At 32.9% G+C, this 18890-nt stretch overlaps 1 protein-coding gene across 3 annotated transcripts in view; it reads left to right on the top strand.

Moving 5' to 3' along the window:
* Nrx-1 (Neurexin 1) overlaps nt 1–18890 on the top strand; it is a 91153-nt gene that overhangs the window by 16821 nt on the left and 55442 nt on the right. For 2 of the 3 annotated variants that reach the window (XM_069037691.1, XM_069037692.1), the window contains one exon: nt 5760–5813. The exons of the other annotated variant lie outside the window; for it this stretch is intronic. In XM_069037691.1, the coding sequence (XP_068893792.1) occupies nt 5760–5813 (54 nt within the window). The remainder of the gene's footprint in view (nt 1–5759; nt 5814–18890) is intronic. 3 annotated transcript variants of the gene reach the window in all.

Below are 18890 nucleotides of genomic sequence, written 5' to 3'. Positions count from 1 at the left end.
GATTTTCTGGTCCCTTTGTGCCTTTATTTGGTTCAGAAATATTGAAAAAATGCTGTTGCAAATGTGGTTTTTTGCAACTTGAGTCAACTATAGGTATTTGTTTAAATCCTCAAGATACATATTATTCACTACCTACGTTTAGTTTCTTCAAATGTATATGTTTTTTTGTGAGCATCTAACAGTTTCAGTAGATTTTAAGATTAATATCACTTTAAAAGAATTGTACCGACCACCTAATTAATAATAACAACATGAAAATATAAATCTGTTTTTGAAAAAAAATCTATTCAACTACGAAGAAATAGGTAGACAGTTCATATCATCAAGGAATTTTCAGTCGTTAGTGTCAATGATAAATAAAATGTACCACCTTTCAACAAATTAAATGTTATCCTATCATAAACTCAAGCGTTAACTTGCTTCATTCCAAATTTAACGTTTACCTTTGATGAAAGTGTATTATTATGTCTGTTTACTTTCATGTGATTCTAAGGTATCTTTAGATTATTATTGATATCAATACCTATTGATTGCTGCTAGGTTACCTGACGTGTAATATCAAAACTTTGTAACTAGTATCGATTTCACGTGCAACTCTTGGGTTATTTTTATTCTTTTCATTCAATAAATTGTTTACAAAGCATTGTTTCTCTCATGACGCAACACATTCTTTACAAAAAATTTGACCTAATGTGTAACAGGCGTGATCGACATTAGAACTGACTTTTGTTTATTAATGTATACTCAAACAATTTGGTGAAATTATGTAGGTATAAGTATTTGAAACAAACATACAAGCTTCCCGGAATATCTGCCTTAGCAATATTTAAAAAGAAGCGTTTTTTTTATTACGATGTTTCTTTCCTTTTTCCGTTGGGCTTCTTCACATTACAATAAAAACCGCACAAGTGCGGTAAAGTGTCATGAAAGCTAAAGCTCTTATACTTTGATTTCACTAGTATCAAAGTTACAATTGCCGCATTTGCTGCAATCGTGATGGCTGAGGAAATCCTTCTTTAGTGTGTATTTTTACAGTTATAGCAGAAGTAACAGAAATTAAAAAATGTCTGCAGCCTAGTACCGTACTTATTCGATTTTTTTACGATACTTGATAACTATTATTTTATAGTTCGGATAACTTTATTTTAATCTTCAGAACCCTTGCATCTGACCAAATTTTGCTTAATTTGCTACAGAAAGAAAGAAAATATAAAATAAATTTCTCCTGAGATATTTGGCAGTACTTCACCTCATTTATGGTATTATAGAAATAATTATTAAAAAAAATGTGCACACTTTAACATGGTGATCCCTTTGACTTTGACTTTGCTAAAAAATAGGTATGCAACTTGTGTATAAAGCTTTTTTTGCTCACTATTTTGGACTATTTTGGATAACATGGTGACCAAATATACTCGTAAAATCGTATAACATATTCGAAAACAAATAATTTACATGGAAGAAATAAATTAACAACGTAACAAGGTTGTGCTGTTTACATCAATATACATTATGTATATAAATACATGAGATACAGTGTGCACCTGTATTTTTGCAATGATACTAAACCATTTACGATTTCGTAAACGAATGCAAACGAGCAAAAAAGCATTTGATGATGGGTAATATTACCAAGCTTCTTTTCATTTCCCCGCATTTGGAAAGTTGAAGAGGTTTATTTTCTTCTGGAGGATCTCCTGCTAAACATGTTACAGTTATCTCCTCTGTGGTATTGAAAGTGACAAATAAGTTTTATTGTTTCCTTCTCAGCATATTCCAGAAATTTTTCACGGGCAATAAATCGAACAGGTTACGGCAAAATATTTAATGGAACTTCTTTCCAGGGACCCTTTATGATTCTAACGATTTATATTTTGGCATTATCTTGATGGATTTTTTTTTGCAATAGTGTTCATGTAGAGCACTGTTACGTACAGGTCGTAAAATCTTTTCAAGAGTATTAAACTTGATTGCCTTCAAACCTAACCCTGAATGATGCTTCACCCTCATTCGTGTGTTGAGTTCACAAACAAAAATGCAATTCGTCACAAAACGCAACTCATTGCGTCTTATCGCTCCAATATCTATAGTCGAGATACCAGACTAGTTCTTTTTAAAGAATTTTGCTAAGAGGAAGTCACAAGTAATTTGAACCAAACTATACACCAACATTAGCGATTCCATCAACAACTCATATCAAGTCTGCTACAACATATCTTGAATTTTGATTTTTTCTCTATAGATTTTTCTGTAGTAGGCGATCTTGCCTCTCATTAGTTCTGTTATGACCTTCAGTAGTGTAACGATGATATTATCACTGACCATCCACATGATGAAAAATTCATATCATATCACTCTTGTCGTCTCTGACGAAAACAAATAAGTTCTTATAATCTCTTCTTCTTTTTTGAAGTTGTAGCATATCTGTACACCAGTGTACGATTCAAAAATTCAATTCGATTGTGGATTGCTAAAAGCTTTATAAAATGTGCCAATCACGAAGAGAAAAAAATAAGCATGAATTATTAAAAATTGTTTAACGAAAAAAATGTGAAACACAGTGAATACAGCAACCTTTCCATTATTGGCCTTGACTTTTATGTCACCGACTGGACTATAGCATGGTCCAGTAGATTTCATTGATTCAGTCTTCAATCAATACCTATGCGTAATATAAAAAGAATCAAATTTGCTATTAGATAATTTAATATCACTTTTATGATCGCTCATATGAATTTAAGAAACCTGTTCAACTCAATTCTTTGTACAATTTAATAAAAAGACATTAACCTTGTCGATTATTGGACTAACGCAAGCTAAAATTGATAGTCACTTTTTTTAAATGTTTTATAAATAAGTTAGTTGAAACAAAAAAAAATCAAGAATTTAATAATACTTACACCTCCAGAGCATTTGACATTTTTAGTCGGGTTAAGGCTTTCCATTATGACTTTTTTGCGTGTTAGCTTTATAGAAATAATATCGCGTTATGTGATCTGAATAATAATTGGATTTTTCATTCATGCTAAAATAAGTCATGGTTTTATTAAGTTCATTGTGTCTGAAATATTTTTTAACAAATCACCCTTACACATTATTTGCAGATACAATCGAGCTAATAATTCAATTCACTTAGCGGTGGTGTCAAGTACCAGTAAATTACGTGTTAGGTATAGATTTTGCAGTACAACGAAACGTTACTTCTCATGTTAATTATTTTCTCACAAAGAGTCGATAAACAATACAGTAACATTTTTTAACAGAGTTCTATAGTACAATTTACAAAAGGTTTGAACAGTATTAAAACAATTATTATTATATGTATTGTTTCAAAATTATTTAATAAAGCACTTTCTTTTTTTATTAATAATTTATTAAATAATCACATCCTCATGCAGGATTGATATAAATGTACCTATCTAACGTCATAGTTCGCTTTATTTCTACATGTACAGTCACGGCCACGGAATTTCGTCAGTCGTTGTTATTCAACTGACATAACCTGTAAAACACGTTTTATATATTTCTAACCTCACATTGGAATTTTTGACATGGGTGTCATGTGGCATTTTGATTTTTATTGTGCGTGACAGAACTTCTGTCACAAAAATTTTGAATGTCAGTCATAGTGACAATAAAGCTTAGGCTTAACAAGTTTTTTCGAATTGACACTAAAATAACTGATGAAATTCCAGCATTTGAAGTTTTGATTGTTTATCATTCAAAGCGTAAATAAGGATTAATTAGTTAAGGCAGTAATGAATCTTTTTTAAATCTACTTCGTCCAGCACCCTGTGTATCGAAAGTGGCATATTGCTATTTTATTTGGCTCTAAATCAACAGTATTAATTTATCTTCGACGTCTATTAAAGATTAGAAAAAAATTCATGTCGTCTATGAAATAGAAATGTTTTCTGTTTGAATTCACTAATTGTGAAAATCGTGAATACGAGTATAACATCTCGCCTCATTTTTGCCAGAATTTTATTCTTTGTGCAAGTGATAAAATATTTAAACTTAAAAATGTGTTCGTGGAGCAACGGAATTCAGTTTTATCTCGTAAATCACTTAACTAGTACCAACGCTTTATAATGCAATTTAATTTAACTATGCACACAAATAACAAGCTCTAATTGAATTCATGTGTGATTGTAGAGGAGCAGTTTAATAATTGAACCTGTGTAGTTCACAGGCCAGTACAAGTACAGCATTTAAATCCAGCAAAGCGTTAAATTAAATAAAATTAACTAGAGGTGTCCGTTTTATCTGCAATGTCATTAATTTTTGACAGAATGAAATATGATCGCGCGATTCATTATAAACATCTTTAATTTCTTTGCAAAAGTGGTTAGTTAAAATCAGAACGTAATCTAAATTTTATTTTGTTACTTGAATTGACGTAAGTATACTCTAGAGAGAAAATTTCGTAACCAAGTACGTTCTGACAGTTCGGGGGTGTTTTCAATTTACTATACTTACATTAGTGACCTAACAATCTTTTGTTTTCAACGACATCCGTGATCCGTGCTGTCAGTGTCATTTTTAATATGTTGGTGCAGATTTCATAACCATTATTCAGAGTATAATAAAATCCTAGTTAAAAAAATGTCAAACAAGAAATTGAGGTTATGGTAAAAAAAAAATTTATATTTCATGAAACGTCAACAACAAACGATAAAACTCAATCTTCAACATGGTGTAAAACATGGTTAAACGAAGTCATCCTCGGAATCCGAATCAGACTACATTTTTTATCGGAAATGATAAATAAAAATTTGAATTTATCAATTTGCCGCGTCAAGGTAAATTGCCAAATTAGAAAATTCAAAATTACTAAACTGAAACAGCAAGTGATGCAAACATACTGGCATACTGACAGCACGGATGTCATTGAAAACGACTATAAGTCTTTGATAACTGTTTGCATTTTATTTAGGGAGTATTACTGGAGAACACTGGAAAAACTCTATTTTGATTGAAAATACGCATTGTAGATTCACCTCGATAAGTGCACTGTCACTAGATAAGTAGTTGAAAACTTGTTCATTTAAGTTGCTTCAAACTCTAAATATATTCCACAATAGTAACCAGAACAATATTTATCTCAGATACGTCAACCTGTCAACGTTGGAACTTGCAATAAGTTACTCTTAGATCCAGTTAGCAGCAAGCGACCTATAAAACGAATCCTCGAAACTTACTTCGGGCGAATCAGAACACAACTTGTTCGAGTACAATAGATTCCGCAAGGTTCCAATTTTTCCTGCCGCCACGAATAACCTGTCGATAGCAGAAGTCAATCGGAAACGAGACTCCGGAAAAAATGTGTAATTCTGAAAGTCGATTCAAGATCCCGGAAATGGTAACAATTATCGCAATCGCCCTGTTAAAATAATCCGATTGCTACGAGCGCCTAAAAGTGTTTGTTTGATATTTGTGTCATGATTTTCGCATCATGTTCGGCACGCCGGCATTTCGTAATGAAAAAACTTTTTGACAAACTCATTTGACGTGCTGCGTAATATAAAATGCAAATCAAAATTCAAATCGATTCGATATCGAAGATTCACTTCGGCACTCATTATCGGAAAAGCGATTAATTATACACAACGCCAAATTTAATTGGTTTCATTATTCTTCAGAAGTACACTCCACAAGCTACACAATACTTGAGACTTCGAGAACACACACTTTAGCACTATCAAATTGGTTAATTAGGCACATTAGGGTTGGGGCTGATTTAGGTCCTGTTGTTGCAGTGCGACGGTGCTGTAATCGCGGGGACTGAAGGTGTCTGTCTGCCACAGTCTAGGGTGAGTTCACAGACTGGAAGTTTATAGATCGCCTCCTCGCTTTTTCCCCAATGAGATTACACTCTGTTTATTCAGCGCTTTTAGTGTAGTGGAATGAATTGTTTTTGTTTGGAGTCGTTGTCAAGATGGAAGTTGGCATGATCACGATTAGCAGCTTCTCAATTTTTCAACAAAATATGCAAATACATCACAAAGTGACAAAAATCATCTCGTTAAACTTTATTGTGAAGACTTGATGTTGAAGTTGATGTTACGCCAGTGTAAGTGTTATTTTCTTTCCTGAATACACTGTTGGTTCAAGACTAACGAAGAGAGAATTTTCAACTGAAATTTGTATGTACTCTACCAAATTTTTATCTTACCTGCTTTGTAAATAACTGTAAAACAATATTTACAAGTAATTGAAAAACTTTTCTCCGTAAATATCAATATTGACTGAATGACTAAGAAAAATATTACAAAAAGAACAGAAATTGCATAATGATTGTCTTTTCTTCCTCTTCTTAACTAATTTATTTCTAATTTACACATTTTTAAAAAGCTTAATGGGTACATATTGCATATTTTGTGTGTAGAATATTAGTAAAACAACACATGTAGCATGATACTGTAATACGTAAAATACACTAAATAGAAATGTTGTATTGTTGATAAAATAATGATCTAACAGAAGTTCCGGAGTGGTTCATCTCACTATTTTATTTGTTAATAACGCGATAAGCATAAAATTTACATATGTATTACATACTAGCTGACCCGACAGACGTTGTCTTGTCCAATCCAAATTTCAATAAATCTGTTTGTGATCGTTTGTGAATTTGTGAAAAGCTATTGGAAATGTGTAAAGAAAGTAAAAATGAGAAGTTTTACATGCGAGAAGGCAGTACACTGCTGAAATGCTGCAAATGTGTGATGTGCCTGGAATGTGATCGACTTGGAACCATGCGGTTTTGTACTAAAATTTAAGTCACCATTTAATTAAGTCAGAATTTCATGTCAAACAAATGATTTATTTTGTTCCATTAAATTTGAAATCACAATGAATCTCAAGGTATTTTATTTACATTTCGATTTCGATTGCAAGATCAATGTTCAAGTAAACAATCCGATTGATTTGATTCACAATTTGACAATCAGCTGTCAATGACATTTGTGCACGTAGCGAAATAAGTTGGAATAGAAATTAGAAAACTAAACTCGGTACAGGTTGCAAAAACACACTTGTCATTTGCAACAGCGCTTTTATGGCATTAGTCATTTGAAATTACTTTAAAACTGTACTTATATGGAAAATATTCAACCCAAACTATGATTTTCTGGTCCCTTTGTGCCTTTATTTGGTTCAGAAATATGAAAAAAATGCTGTTGCAAATGACAAGTGTGTCTTTGCAACCTGTACCGAGTTTACATTTGTTGGACAGATCGCGAAACAACACAAAAATAATAACAAATGTAATTTTATTTTAATTTAGGCTGAAATCCGTTCTTCCAAAAATTTTTCTCAATCGAAAACTTTCAATTGAGTTATTGGGTGATTCAAAATGATTGTGACCAAGTATTGCAACTATGTACGAAAATTTATGTGGCAACTGTGGGTAGGGTAGAGTTGATATTTCTTTCGCGCAATTTTGAAAACTGTCAAATCAATGTGTAATGATATCAAAAAAATCAAATGCACGCTTATGGAATGTCATACAAATGACAACTCTACCTCATCGACACAGTTGCCACATAAATTTTCGTACATAGTTGCCATACTTGGCCACAATCATTTTGAATCACCCAATATGCATAAGCATATGCATCACAAAAAACATAGAAAAAAGCACTTTCAGTTTTTCCAGAATTTTCCGGGCAACTTTTCCAATTTTCCGGGCAACTTTTCCAATTTTTTTTCCATAGAAACCTAATTCGGAATATTACGAACATTTAAAAAAAATTAGTCAAATCGGTCCTACCGTTTTCAAGATGTCCTTACCAACGAACACCATTTCATTCCGAATTTCCGACTTTCCTTTGTTATTGTCCCGAATATCTTTTCCTGAAAACTTTTCCAAGACAATAACTAACAAAAAAAAATTACGCTTATCCCACACAAAAACCCATAGAAAAAAAGCACTTTCAGTTTTTCCCGAATTTTCCAATTTTCCGGGCAACTTTTCCATTTTTTTTCCATAAAAACCTTATTCGGACTATTACGAACATTTTAGAATTAGGCAAATCGGTCCAGCCATTCTCAAGTGATGCGCTTAGCAACGAACAGCATTTCATTTTTATTATACAGAGTGTCTCAGCTAAGATTTTCGAGCCTAATATCTCTCTTGAACTACATCGAATTTTTCAAAACTGACAGAAATTTGATGTCCCACTTTTTATGTTCACAATAGTACATACTATTGATCAATATCTACGGGACAACTCCACGGTAAAATATTTGGAACGTTGACACATTCGTATAGGAACCGTTCTCAAATCAAAATCATTTTTCATATACATACATATTTATAATTTTGTAAATGTTTTGTTTTTCACAACACTCTTGACTGTACATTTTTTCAAATGTATTACATATGTACATAAAGGGTGGTTTTTTAAATTTGGCGTCGAAGTAGGCGTTGAATTGTCGATTGTGAACGCATTATACAGGTTACGGATCACGGATCAGCTGTTTAAATCTTACTCTTTTACACGAGTGGTGCGTTCTCAATCGACTCTCCAACGCCTACTTCGACGCCAAATTTAAAAAAACATCCTTTATACTCTATTCTTTATCTTGGTGAGTGGTCCTTTAGAAATTTTCAGCAGTTAAGTTAAATTTTGGGATTTTTGAAAGTTCCCATGGAAAAGTGCGTTGGTAGTTGTTAAAAAATATTCAAATATTACAATAATGTACTTACAGAGACGCCGCAAAGTCATTCTATTTATTATTTTCCAGGTTACCTAAATTGCTCATACCGAGACATAACCTCAAACGTGTCATTTTCAATTTCAAAATGTTCTAGACCGGCCACTCACTTTCCGGTCAAATTAGGTCCGGTTTATGGTTTAAGAATCCGGTTAATTTCATAATTTTCAAACCCAAACTTCTTTGTAATACTGCCCGACACGGGCATAATGTTCGGTCGGATTGACTGACTACGGACGCCGATAATTTTCAGAACGGGAACAGTTAATTAAATTTAAGAATTCGCGACATAAGATTGTGAGATTTGGACATGAATGCTTGACGAAGATTCTGAATCTGAATGACAGCGATGACAGTTAATATTTGATTTACACCATATAAAAATTTGGTGGAAAAAGTAAAACTTACAAAGCTTGCCATGGCTTGCTTGATCGCATCGACCACTTACCAAGATAAAGAATAGAGTATACATCTATTCTGCAAGTTACGAATTTGATTCGTCCTTTTTTTTTAATTTTTAAATTTTGACCTAACTACATAATATAATTTTTATGTAACATAAATAATGTCAATTTTATTGCATTAAACCGTTTCCTAAAATTCAGGCTGTTTTAAAATTACATCGGCCGTAAAAAGACATTGATTTTAATATTAATTTTTTCATTCCTGGTTAATTCACGAGAAGCTCACGTGTTAAGCTCTTCATTTAGCGGATTTCAGATCAACGATTTATGTATCGAAATGCTTTGAGCTTGGCTACTTATGTCCCAAGAGGGAATAATGGGATTTACTACTACTGAAGTCAAAACCATTTTTGCGTAAAAATTTAATTTGATTTAGCAAAGATACGAAAAATCTGACAATGTCAAAGTCATAGCCGCCCCTTATAAATTGTTGATCGCACGGTATTTTGTACTCACTATTTTTTCTATTTGCGTCATATTCATTTCAAAATGGAAACGTCACAATTCTAAGAACTTCGTCGTTAAGCAGGACTAAATTAGTTTTTTCATATTTGTGAGGGTCGCTATTATTTAAAGATCACGCGACATTTACCTCTTCACGCATTAATTCCTACTAATGAAACGATAAATCTGACCTATCCCAACATGGCAAAAAACGATTGTAAATCCCTCATCTAGAGTTACTGATAGCGCAATGTTTTTTTGGGTTTTTTTTTTCAAGAGCGGTCTTTCCATAGAAAGATTACTTGAGGTCAGCACTTGAGTAAAACTTTGATTGAGAAGGACGCTTAAAGAATCGTTACGGTTACAATAATAGAGGCGACAAGTTCTTCAAAAATCTTCAAAAATCTCTTCTTCCCTCCTTATTTTTTTATTTGGTGCAGAATTTTATTTAAGCATTGATGAATAAATCAGTAAATTAATACAACTCGACAAAATAATGACTGGCATGTTACATCGTATTGTAATATACGAGAGTAACCCCTTGTTTCCAATCACTTATAATTATAAATTATAATTACGAATTATAGTTAACAAAATTTGGTCCATAGTTGTGAATGACGGTGTGCACAATAAAATTATAATTGAAAATTATACTTAACAAATTGTGTTTCACTTATAACACTAGTTTACACAGTATCTGTTGCCTCAGATTTTTTGCCGTTTCCGAGTAATTTTTGTCTGCTGTTTCCGAAAATGCCTCTAGTTTTTTTCTATCAGCTCTAGTTTTTGAGTTACAAATAACCCATACTTTTGTTAGTGCAAGCAGATTTTTCTCTTTCAATCGTGAAGCTAACGATTCAGACACTTGTTTTGAGAGGTTCAAATCTCTTGCGAGATCATTGTTGCATTTCTGTTACATCCAACTGTACCAGTGTAGTAGTGTACCCACGAAGGTCTGGACGGGTGTTTACACCCCTATCCTCATTTTTCGTAGAACTAGGTAGTATATAAGATGTAAAATTTGTAAATAGTAGAGGCTTAAACTTAGATAGAAGATTTAGATTAGAAACCAGTAAGAGACAAATAAAGCGCTCAACAAAAGTGATAGTAATTTTTTCTCTCGCAACAAGACAAGAATAAAGACGTCTAGCACAAAACGTCCAATTCTGCCGCAAGAACCCAACACAAAACAAAGGGGTTACAGTCCTAACAATCATCGAGCTCGTTTTGTGAAAATCGTTGAGGTGTTGATGGTGAATAGTCAAATTTAGAATCGTTTCTTGTTTCTTGTTTCTGAAAAATCGTCATCTACTGAAGTTTGTAAAATTTGCTCAGCAGTGAAAGAAATCGACGGAACTGAAACATCATCTAAATGTTGTGTGGGAAGCTTTACAGACGTAGGAGCACTTGGATATTCCCATTTATGGCGATTTTTTTTATTTATACCCTTCACATTGAAACTGCAAAAATAACAATCATCTAGATGATTTTTGGGTTCTCGCCATATTGCTGGAATTCCAAATTTAAAGGTACTTCTTTTACCTCTGTTCCACAGTCTTAAGTATTCGACACACGATTTATATACACAATTAGGAGCCCACGACTTGTTATTTTTATCCAAAGGCATGGCAAAGTACAAAAAGTAGGCACTTATGACAAAATCAGAAATTGTTTTCCTAGATTTTCCAAAGTATACTGGCCACATATGTAGCAGAAATGTTGCGGATCGTTGAAGCAAAACCTTCTTGAAGAACTCATTCCAACTGCACTTCCGTTAATAGTCGTACACAGTGATCCTGATCAGTGATCAAAATATACCGAAACATTATGTGAAGTAATATTCGAAAAAATCACAATAGCTGTTGATAAGATTCTGACGGCAGATATAAAAAAAGAGCCTACAAAGCTTTCATATTCAGCCATTAAATTTGTGGCAACAGACAAAAAGTGAAATTTTGTAAACTAGTGTAATTATCAAATTCTTGCAAACTCCAAGGTTTTTACGTATAATTAGATAATTTGACCAATCAGATTAGCTCTCTTTAAAAATTCAAATTTGTCAGGTAGGTTTTTTGTCAAATGGACGCATTTGATGAAAAATTGGCGGCAAGTGGTTTGAATATCCATTACGCTTACCTTCGTGACAGTTGTTCTGTAAATTTTCTGTAGTTTTTCATTGGTCTGCAATTGTTATTAATTATAGTGATTGTGAACAGCAAAAAATTAAAACATTTGTGTAAAGTATAATTTTCTAAGTATAATTTATAATTATAATTTCTTAAGTGATTGGAAACAAAAGGTTATTCCTCTGTTCCTCACTAATTATCATTGATACAGGAGGGGTTGACTCATAAATAAAAAAGTGGATGGTCAATTATTAACAGTAATTTATATAACATTTGATTCGTGCATTTAAATTGGCCGGTCCATTAGTGACATTTATCTCTTTTAAAAAATGGATAAGGATCGATAAAGTTAGTAATAAAATAAAAAAGAATGTATATGAGTAAAAGAGCGAGCGAATCTACACCTTTATGTCAAATGTTTACGAACTGCTCCAGAGACTTTACACTTTGCCAACACGCACCATTCGCAGCACACGGTAAAACTCTGACACAAGAAAACATTGATTTGATCCACGATACATTTTTTTTTCTGAGGACATCAAAGAACTGTATTGATGTTCTAGGTGACTACATTGGAAAACAAAATTGCTTAAATTTGCCGATGTTTTCATGACTCGGACAATAAACGGTGAACCACCCTCGTAATTTCCTTCACAAATTTTCTAAAGTTGCCACATCTTTTCTAAAGTTCTTGTACATATCTCTTGTACATGACACTACCTGACGGCAAATGCACATAAAAGCCACGTGGTCACACGTCCGACACGCCCAGCACTTTCGTCCACGTATATTGATCTGTCTACTCTTCCGCCTTCTCTGCTTCTGCTGCACATCCTTTTCTTTTGCATTGAGAAATGAGGACGCAGGTTTCCATTACAGCTATCGTCTTGCCGTCGCTATTCGTAACTTAGAAGATTCCTTATCAATATTGTATATGATTATAGGCAAAAATCAGTAGCGCCCTAACGCAAAAGGCAAGAAAAAAATATATCAATATTCATTCAGGCGTGTATCTGTGGCATATATTGCATACGCAGGAAATCATAAATGTTTCTAACATCGTAGTGTGCTGGAGAAATTTTCTACCTACACATAGGATGCCTGTATTATTTTAAAATGTTTCCTCTAATTAATTGGTTGTCTAAAACCAGTAAAGCAAGAAATTGTCGTAATTAATAATAAATTAATGTCCTGTACGACGTGGCCTTAAAAAAGACTCTTTTGCTACTTTAACTAATTCAGAACACCGTAATTCACACTTTGAAAAATGATAAACAACTAAAACCGCAAACTAAAAGTGCGAGCTGACTAATGTCTAATTTATAAATCCAGAAGAAGCGGCAAATTTATATGCATGCATATAGGTACACAGCCAACTACCACGTCCACGTAAATTTCTTGACGTTTCCTTAGTCATGTTGGTAACTTCTTCAGAGCAGGTCTGAAAGCGTTTCAGACCGAAGAAATTTGCAGCGCAAACCTGACTTGTCTGTGTTCTATAGTCACTTTTTTTCCTTCATAAATTTATAGTTAATGGATGGTTTATAGGGGAAACATGCCTCGCATGCCTCCAATACATTGTGAACGTTGTTTGATTTCTAGTAAAACACCTAGTAGTGCCTCATTATCGCTTTGAACATTCTATCCACTAATGTTATGGAAATAATTGTAAAAGAATTCTAAATGCACACACTGCAATATGATGACATTTTTGACTTTTAGCTTTTGCGTAAGTTACACAAAAACAGTAGAAAATGGACGTTACTTAATTCATATTTTTTTTATGATACATAATTTTATTTTACAGAAACAATTATGAAAAAAATGTATGTACGTACGTACGTGTAAACCTTAAACTTCTAGTAGTACCGAGCGATCCAAAAGTCTTTCTATCAAGTGGCCATGATAGTGGAAACGAATGTCGTTGGCTGCAGTATATTTGGCGCGTATTTAAATGAAAATTAAAAATATGTTTTATCTAATCCCGTGGGATAAATGACACTTATCCCACTCATTTGAGTGGAATAAGGAACTTCATTACCGGACACATTTCATTACTCCACTCAGTGGGATAAGTGGGCTTCATTACCCCACTCAGTGGGATAAGTAAGTCATTATTCCACTGAGTGGTGTAATGAAACTGGCGGAAATAAATGAGATTTACCTCTTTTTTTTAATTCGGGGCGGTCTTAGATAAAATTTTGTACATAACACGTGGGCTAAAGCATATTACAGGAAACTCGTGTGATTACAGATGAACTCGGGCTAACGCCCTCGTCATCTGCAATCTTCACACTCGAATCCTGTAATATTGCTTTTATCCCACTAATTGTGTAAATAACTATTATTAGCTTGTCCGTATCTTTGATTTTTTTAATTTGACGTTTTTTTATTTTATGGTGTAATAATAATAAAGTCATGGCTTACTTGATAGAAAGACTTTTGGATCGCATCGTAATAGTTTTTACTAATTCATACTGTTACGTTCTGATAATTGCATGAATTTCCACACCGAATTATTTTGTCATTTATACGATACTATCGTATTTTTGAGACAATTGCCAAGATCACGTATAACACCTAAGCCAGATGCTGCGTTAAGGGTACAGGACTAGGTTGACAACCGGATTCAGTTTTCCGGAAACCGCTGCGGAGACCCACATAGCCGCTGTCATGACACAAAACATTCTTCAGACATCTAAAATGAAATACTGAAGGCAATGTATGCATATTCTGAATGGACCCAATGCTTCCGGTTCCTTACCCATGTAGTTTTAACGGGATGCGCTGCATGTCAAATAATTGGTTATCCAAATTTATTCATTACCTTGCAAAGTCATTACTTAAAAAATGTGTAATTCAAAATGACTAAAGAAAGTAAGTTCTCTTCTGCTAACAGTACCTAATCTTGATCTGTCATCACTGCATGTAACTCAAACCAGTACCATTCGGTTTTAATCTCAAAAAGATGTTGCTTCAATTTATATTATAATACTTAGACAACAAGTGTGGGAAAGAACGACATTGTGTATTGAGTTTGTCCAATGTAATATAAAAATTAAAAATTGGTATTTATTGCAATAAAAAAAATATTGAATTTCAGTTCCTAGGAATGCGGTTCAAACTTGCTACATACCAGATACAAAATTGTTACAACAATATTTACAGAGAACCCATTTTTACAAAACCTCGTCGTGGAGACCTAGCAAGTGGTAACTAAAGTGAGTTAACTCTGAACATATCATTAGAAAATTGAAACAACATTTGGAATTCGACTCATCAAACATCAAACTAAAAATAGGAAACATATCATTATTTAAAGATGGTAAGGCGACCTTACACAAAGGCAACAATTGGCAACATGTAGCACGCAACATTTTGTAGAAATGTTGCCAGTCATTACCAAAAAATGTTGCGTGCTACATGTTGCCAATTGTCACCTTGGTGTAAGGCCGCCTTAACTCTACATTTTGGCAGCAACAATATAAAAACGCAATTGCTTTTGGAGTTGATGTCCAAAGTCTTATACTCGTAATATTGCATGCATGGAGTAACACAACGACCTGCAGGTGCAGAATCACATCTTTTGTTAATTTTGTATACGTAGTCGCATCTAGAATATGTTTTCCCAAAGTTATTTTCTGGTAGTTGAAAGCGACACCTACTGATAAGCTAAATTGTGTTTCAAAAACTATAAAAATGAACGTATCTAAAAAAGGAAAAATTATCGAGTAAGCCATATGACTGTCTGGTTCAGTTGGCATAGCTACAGCGTAATCAACAATGACTGAGTCTGTTGGTAATGAAACAGTTGAATGATATCCGGCATCGGCCGGATGTTTTAACTTGACACGACATTAAATTATTTAAACTATGTCGGAAATGTTTATACTATTACAAAAATGAATCTTTGATGGTAAGTTTCAAATTTGTCTGTCAACACTATCAAAGTTGATAACCGAAAATGCGTTTAGATTACAGGGATACCAAAAATTTTCATTGTTACCAACAGATTCAGTCATTCTTGATCACGCCTTATTGCTGTCTTTGACAATGGTCAAGTTTCTCTATTAGAAGTTAGGGACTTAAATTCGTTTCTTTGACAACAGCAATACTAATGCTCCCAACTGAACCATGACAGTTATGGCTTATTCGATTTTTTGTATTATATTTCTGTTTTGTCTAAGCATTAACAACATAGAAAAATGTGGATTATCTTGATCTTTTTTCTTATTTTTTTACGTTAGTTTCTGCATTATAAATTCTTCTATTTAAACTAATAAAATACATTGTAATGCACAATGATAATAATTTTTCTGTAGTCGTACTTATTAAGTAATAGTATACTACGATGCAAGGAACCCTTTAAAGCACGCGCGACGAGTTTAACTCGCAAGTGCTTTAAAACGTGTATCATACGCTGTTTTTTGTTATACCTGCACTATAATCTGAAAATTATAACAAAAAAAGTAAATTGACATACCTTTTCCAAAGTAATCGTTGATATAGAAATGGTGTATTTATCATTCTTTAAAATATAGGTGAATTTGTTGTTGCCTAAGCAACCTTTAAAGCTTTAGTGTTTTAAAGGCTCTTTTTCGCACGCATTTAAGTGTCAAAAACAGGGATTATGATTCAGGTATAATAAAAAATAATTTTTTTCACTACTAGTCTGAGAAGGCGTCATTATTTACTCCTGAACCGAACCCAAGAGTAGAGTTTCTCTCCTACTGGTTAATAATGAACAACCGTCACCTAACAACGAAAGATTGTCGCTTATTTGATTGGTTAACATAGACGATTATCATAGCAACCGTTTAGAAATGACATCGCATCTGACAAAATGATTTTATTAATAATTGTTATCAGAAAGGCTTTTAATGTATTTAGTACCTAGTGAAAAAAATAGTACATATATAAACCACGGTAGAGAAGTCCCTTATAGCCTCGGCGCGCCTCGGGATGTAATCTTGGCGCTCTGGCTATAATCATGAACTTCTCCACCTTGGTGTATAATATACTATTAAATAATCTTTGGTTATTATTAGTTACTATAGTTACGTAACAAATGATGTCAAATGTCATTTATACAACAAACAAACAAAAGTGTGAAGTTAGGCATCTGAAGGAAATGTCAAAGCATACCTACAATAAAGACGATCTGCGTTTGAAGAGGAAACCACCACCTTCTTGACAACAAATTTTTTGAACAATAGTCAGATACAAATGTTTAAAAAGCTATTAATTTTAATTTGAGAACTGAAAGAATTGGAATCTTATGTTAGTGAGGATTGTAATTAAGTAGATATAAATATAATTTTATTGCTTTCAACTGTCATAAATTCTTATTTTTCTCTTTTGTAAACTGCCTCCTAACTGCTCTAAAGCAAAAAATAGCAGATAACCAACTGTTGCCCTAGACAACACATTCAAAGTGACATTTCTTGAAAAATTTGTCAAAACTGGCAAAAGCAAATGCGAAATCATTTTTAATAGATTTGGAAGCTTTGGGGACGTAATTTCAAACAATAAAATTTTGTATGCAACTCGTTTCTGTGTAAATTGGACTTTTCTAATTGCCCGAGAGACCAGATTGAAATACGAGCGTAGCGAGGATTTTAAGGCCTAATAACTATTATTTCACACTTGTTTTCATCGAAGTTAACGAAGTTATTCTTTTGTGAGACAATTTCTTCCGGTTTAACTACACATTTAGAATACCAATTAAGCACGATTTATTATTTTTCTTCAACCGAATTGTTTAAAATCTGATGGATGAGAATTATTTGAAGATGATAGGTAAGCAAATCTTACAAAGATTAAGTTGTTGAGTTGCAGTCGTACATACATCGGACAAATAATATTTTAAATAAATAACGGGTATTCATGTACTCTTCTTTAAAACATAAAAAGTGAAAAGAGTATATCAACAAAATAAGTTGAAATATCTTTGAAAATCTTTCATTGACCTTAAAAATTAAACTGCAAAGAGATATGTTATAATTGTATTTTATCTACGTATTTCACATTGCTGACATCGTGTTGCGTGCTACTGCACAGTTAACATTGGGTCAAAACAAGTTTGCCCCTAAAATAGCAACAAAGTTTCTTAACTATATTTGAATTTCTTGCAAATTTTATTTCATTGGTTAATTTCAAGGTGCCTGAACAATATGCGAACGAAATATTGTAATATTCCTGTAGAGCTATCAAAAAATCTAATTGGGTAGTGTTAAAGCTAGAAAAAAAAAATTAATTTGTTACACAGTCTAGGACTGGTTTACAAATCTATGAGGGGCATGATGACCAACTCAATAGACCGGGACCAATGGCTTAACGTGACTTCCGAATCACTTCAATATTAATGTGCTATTTTATTTACACACACATAATTAAAAACAAATTATATTGCAACATTTTTTTTTGTAATTAAGGGTGATAATAATTTTATACTCGTATTTGCGTACCAGAGTATGTACAAGAGCAACTATTTAACATTAATGAATCCGCTCGCTGTTGCTTGATTTAGACAATAGACAATTCACGCAGAAGAAGTTGCACAGAAGAGAAGTGTTTGATATAAATCTCCACGCTTTACGTTTCGAACAAGTGGAATACAATTACATCCAGAAATCTTGTTAATTATTTACAACAAGAAGCGAGTCGACCTGGCGTAGTTAAAAATTGTTAAAATAGAAAAAATAGCTTACAATAAGAAAAGAAATAAAATGCTCCTTTGATCTAAACATAATTATATTTTGTTGACAAGCTATAAATGTGAATGTGAATTATTTTTAGCAATACATGATGATTAATCATTTAATTTACAATAAAATGATGATCAAAGTGAGGTTATGTATCTGACAGAGTTTGTGAAAGTGAGAGAAGATAATCTACTTGGCCACAATTTTTTTTAACACTCGTTACAATCCTGTTACATGTCAATAATGTAATTTTAATTGACAACATCCATCCAGCGTTACTGCGATAAATCATTTAAATTAAAAAACAAAATTTAATTTAAAACATAATTACATAAACATTTTTGTTTTATAATACAAAAATTTCCGATAATATTGCGGAATCTGGAAAAGTGCCCCGAATGCTTGCAGCGTTTCCACGTTGAATGGCAAGGGAA

The sequence above is a fragment of the Tenebrio molitor genome, chromosome 2 (genome assembly GCF_963966145.1).
Source record: "Tenebrio molitor chromosome 2, icTenMoli1.1, whole genome shotgun sequence".
Taxonomy (NCBI): Eukaryota; Metazoa; Arthropoda; class Insecta; order Coleoptera; family Tenebrionidae; genus Tenebrio; species Tenebrio molitor.
Note: the sequence above shows the minus strand (reverse complement) of the source record. Positions and strands in the feature narration are given on the sequence as shown.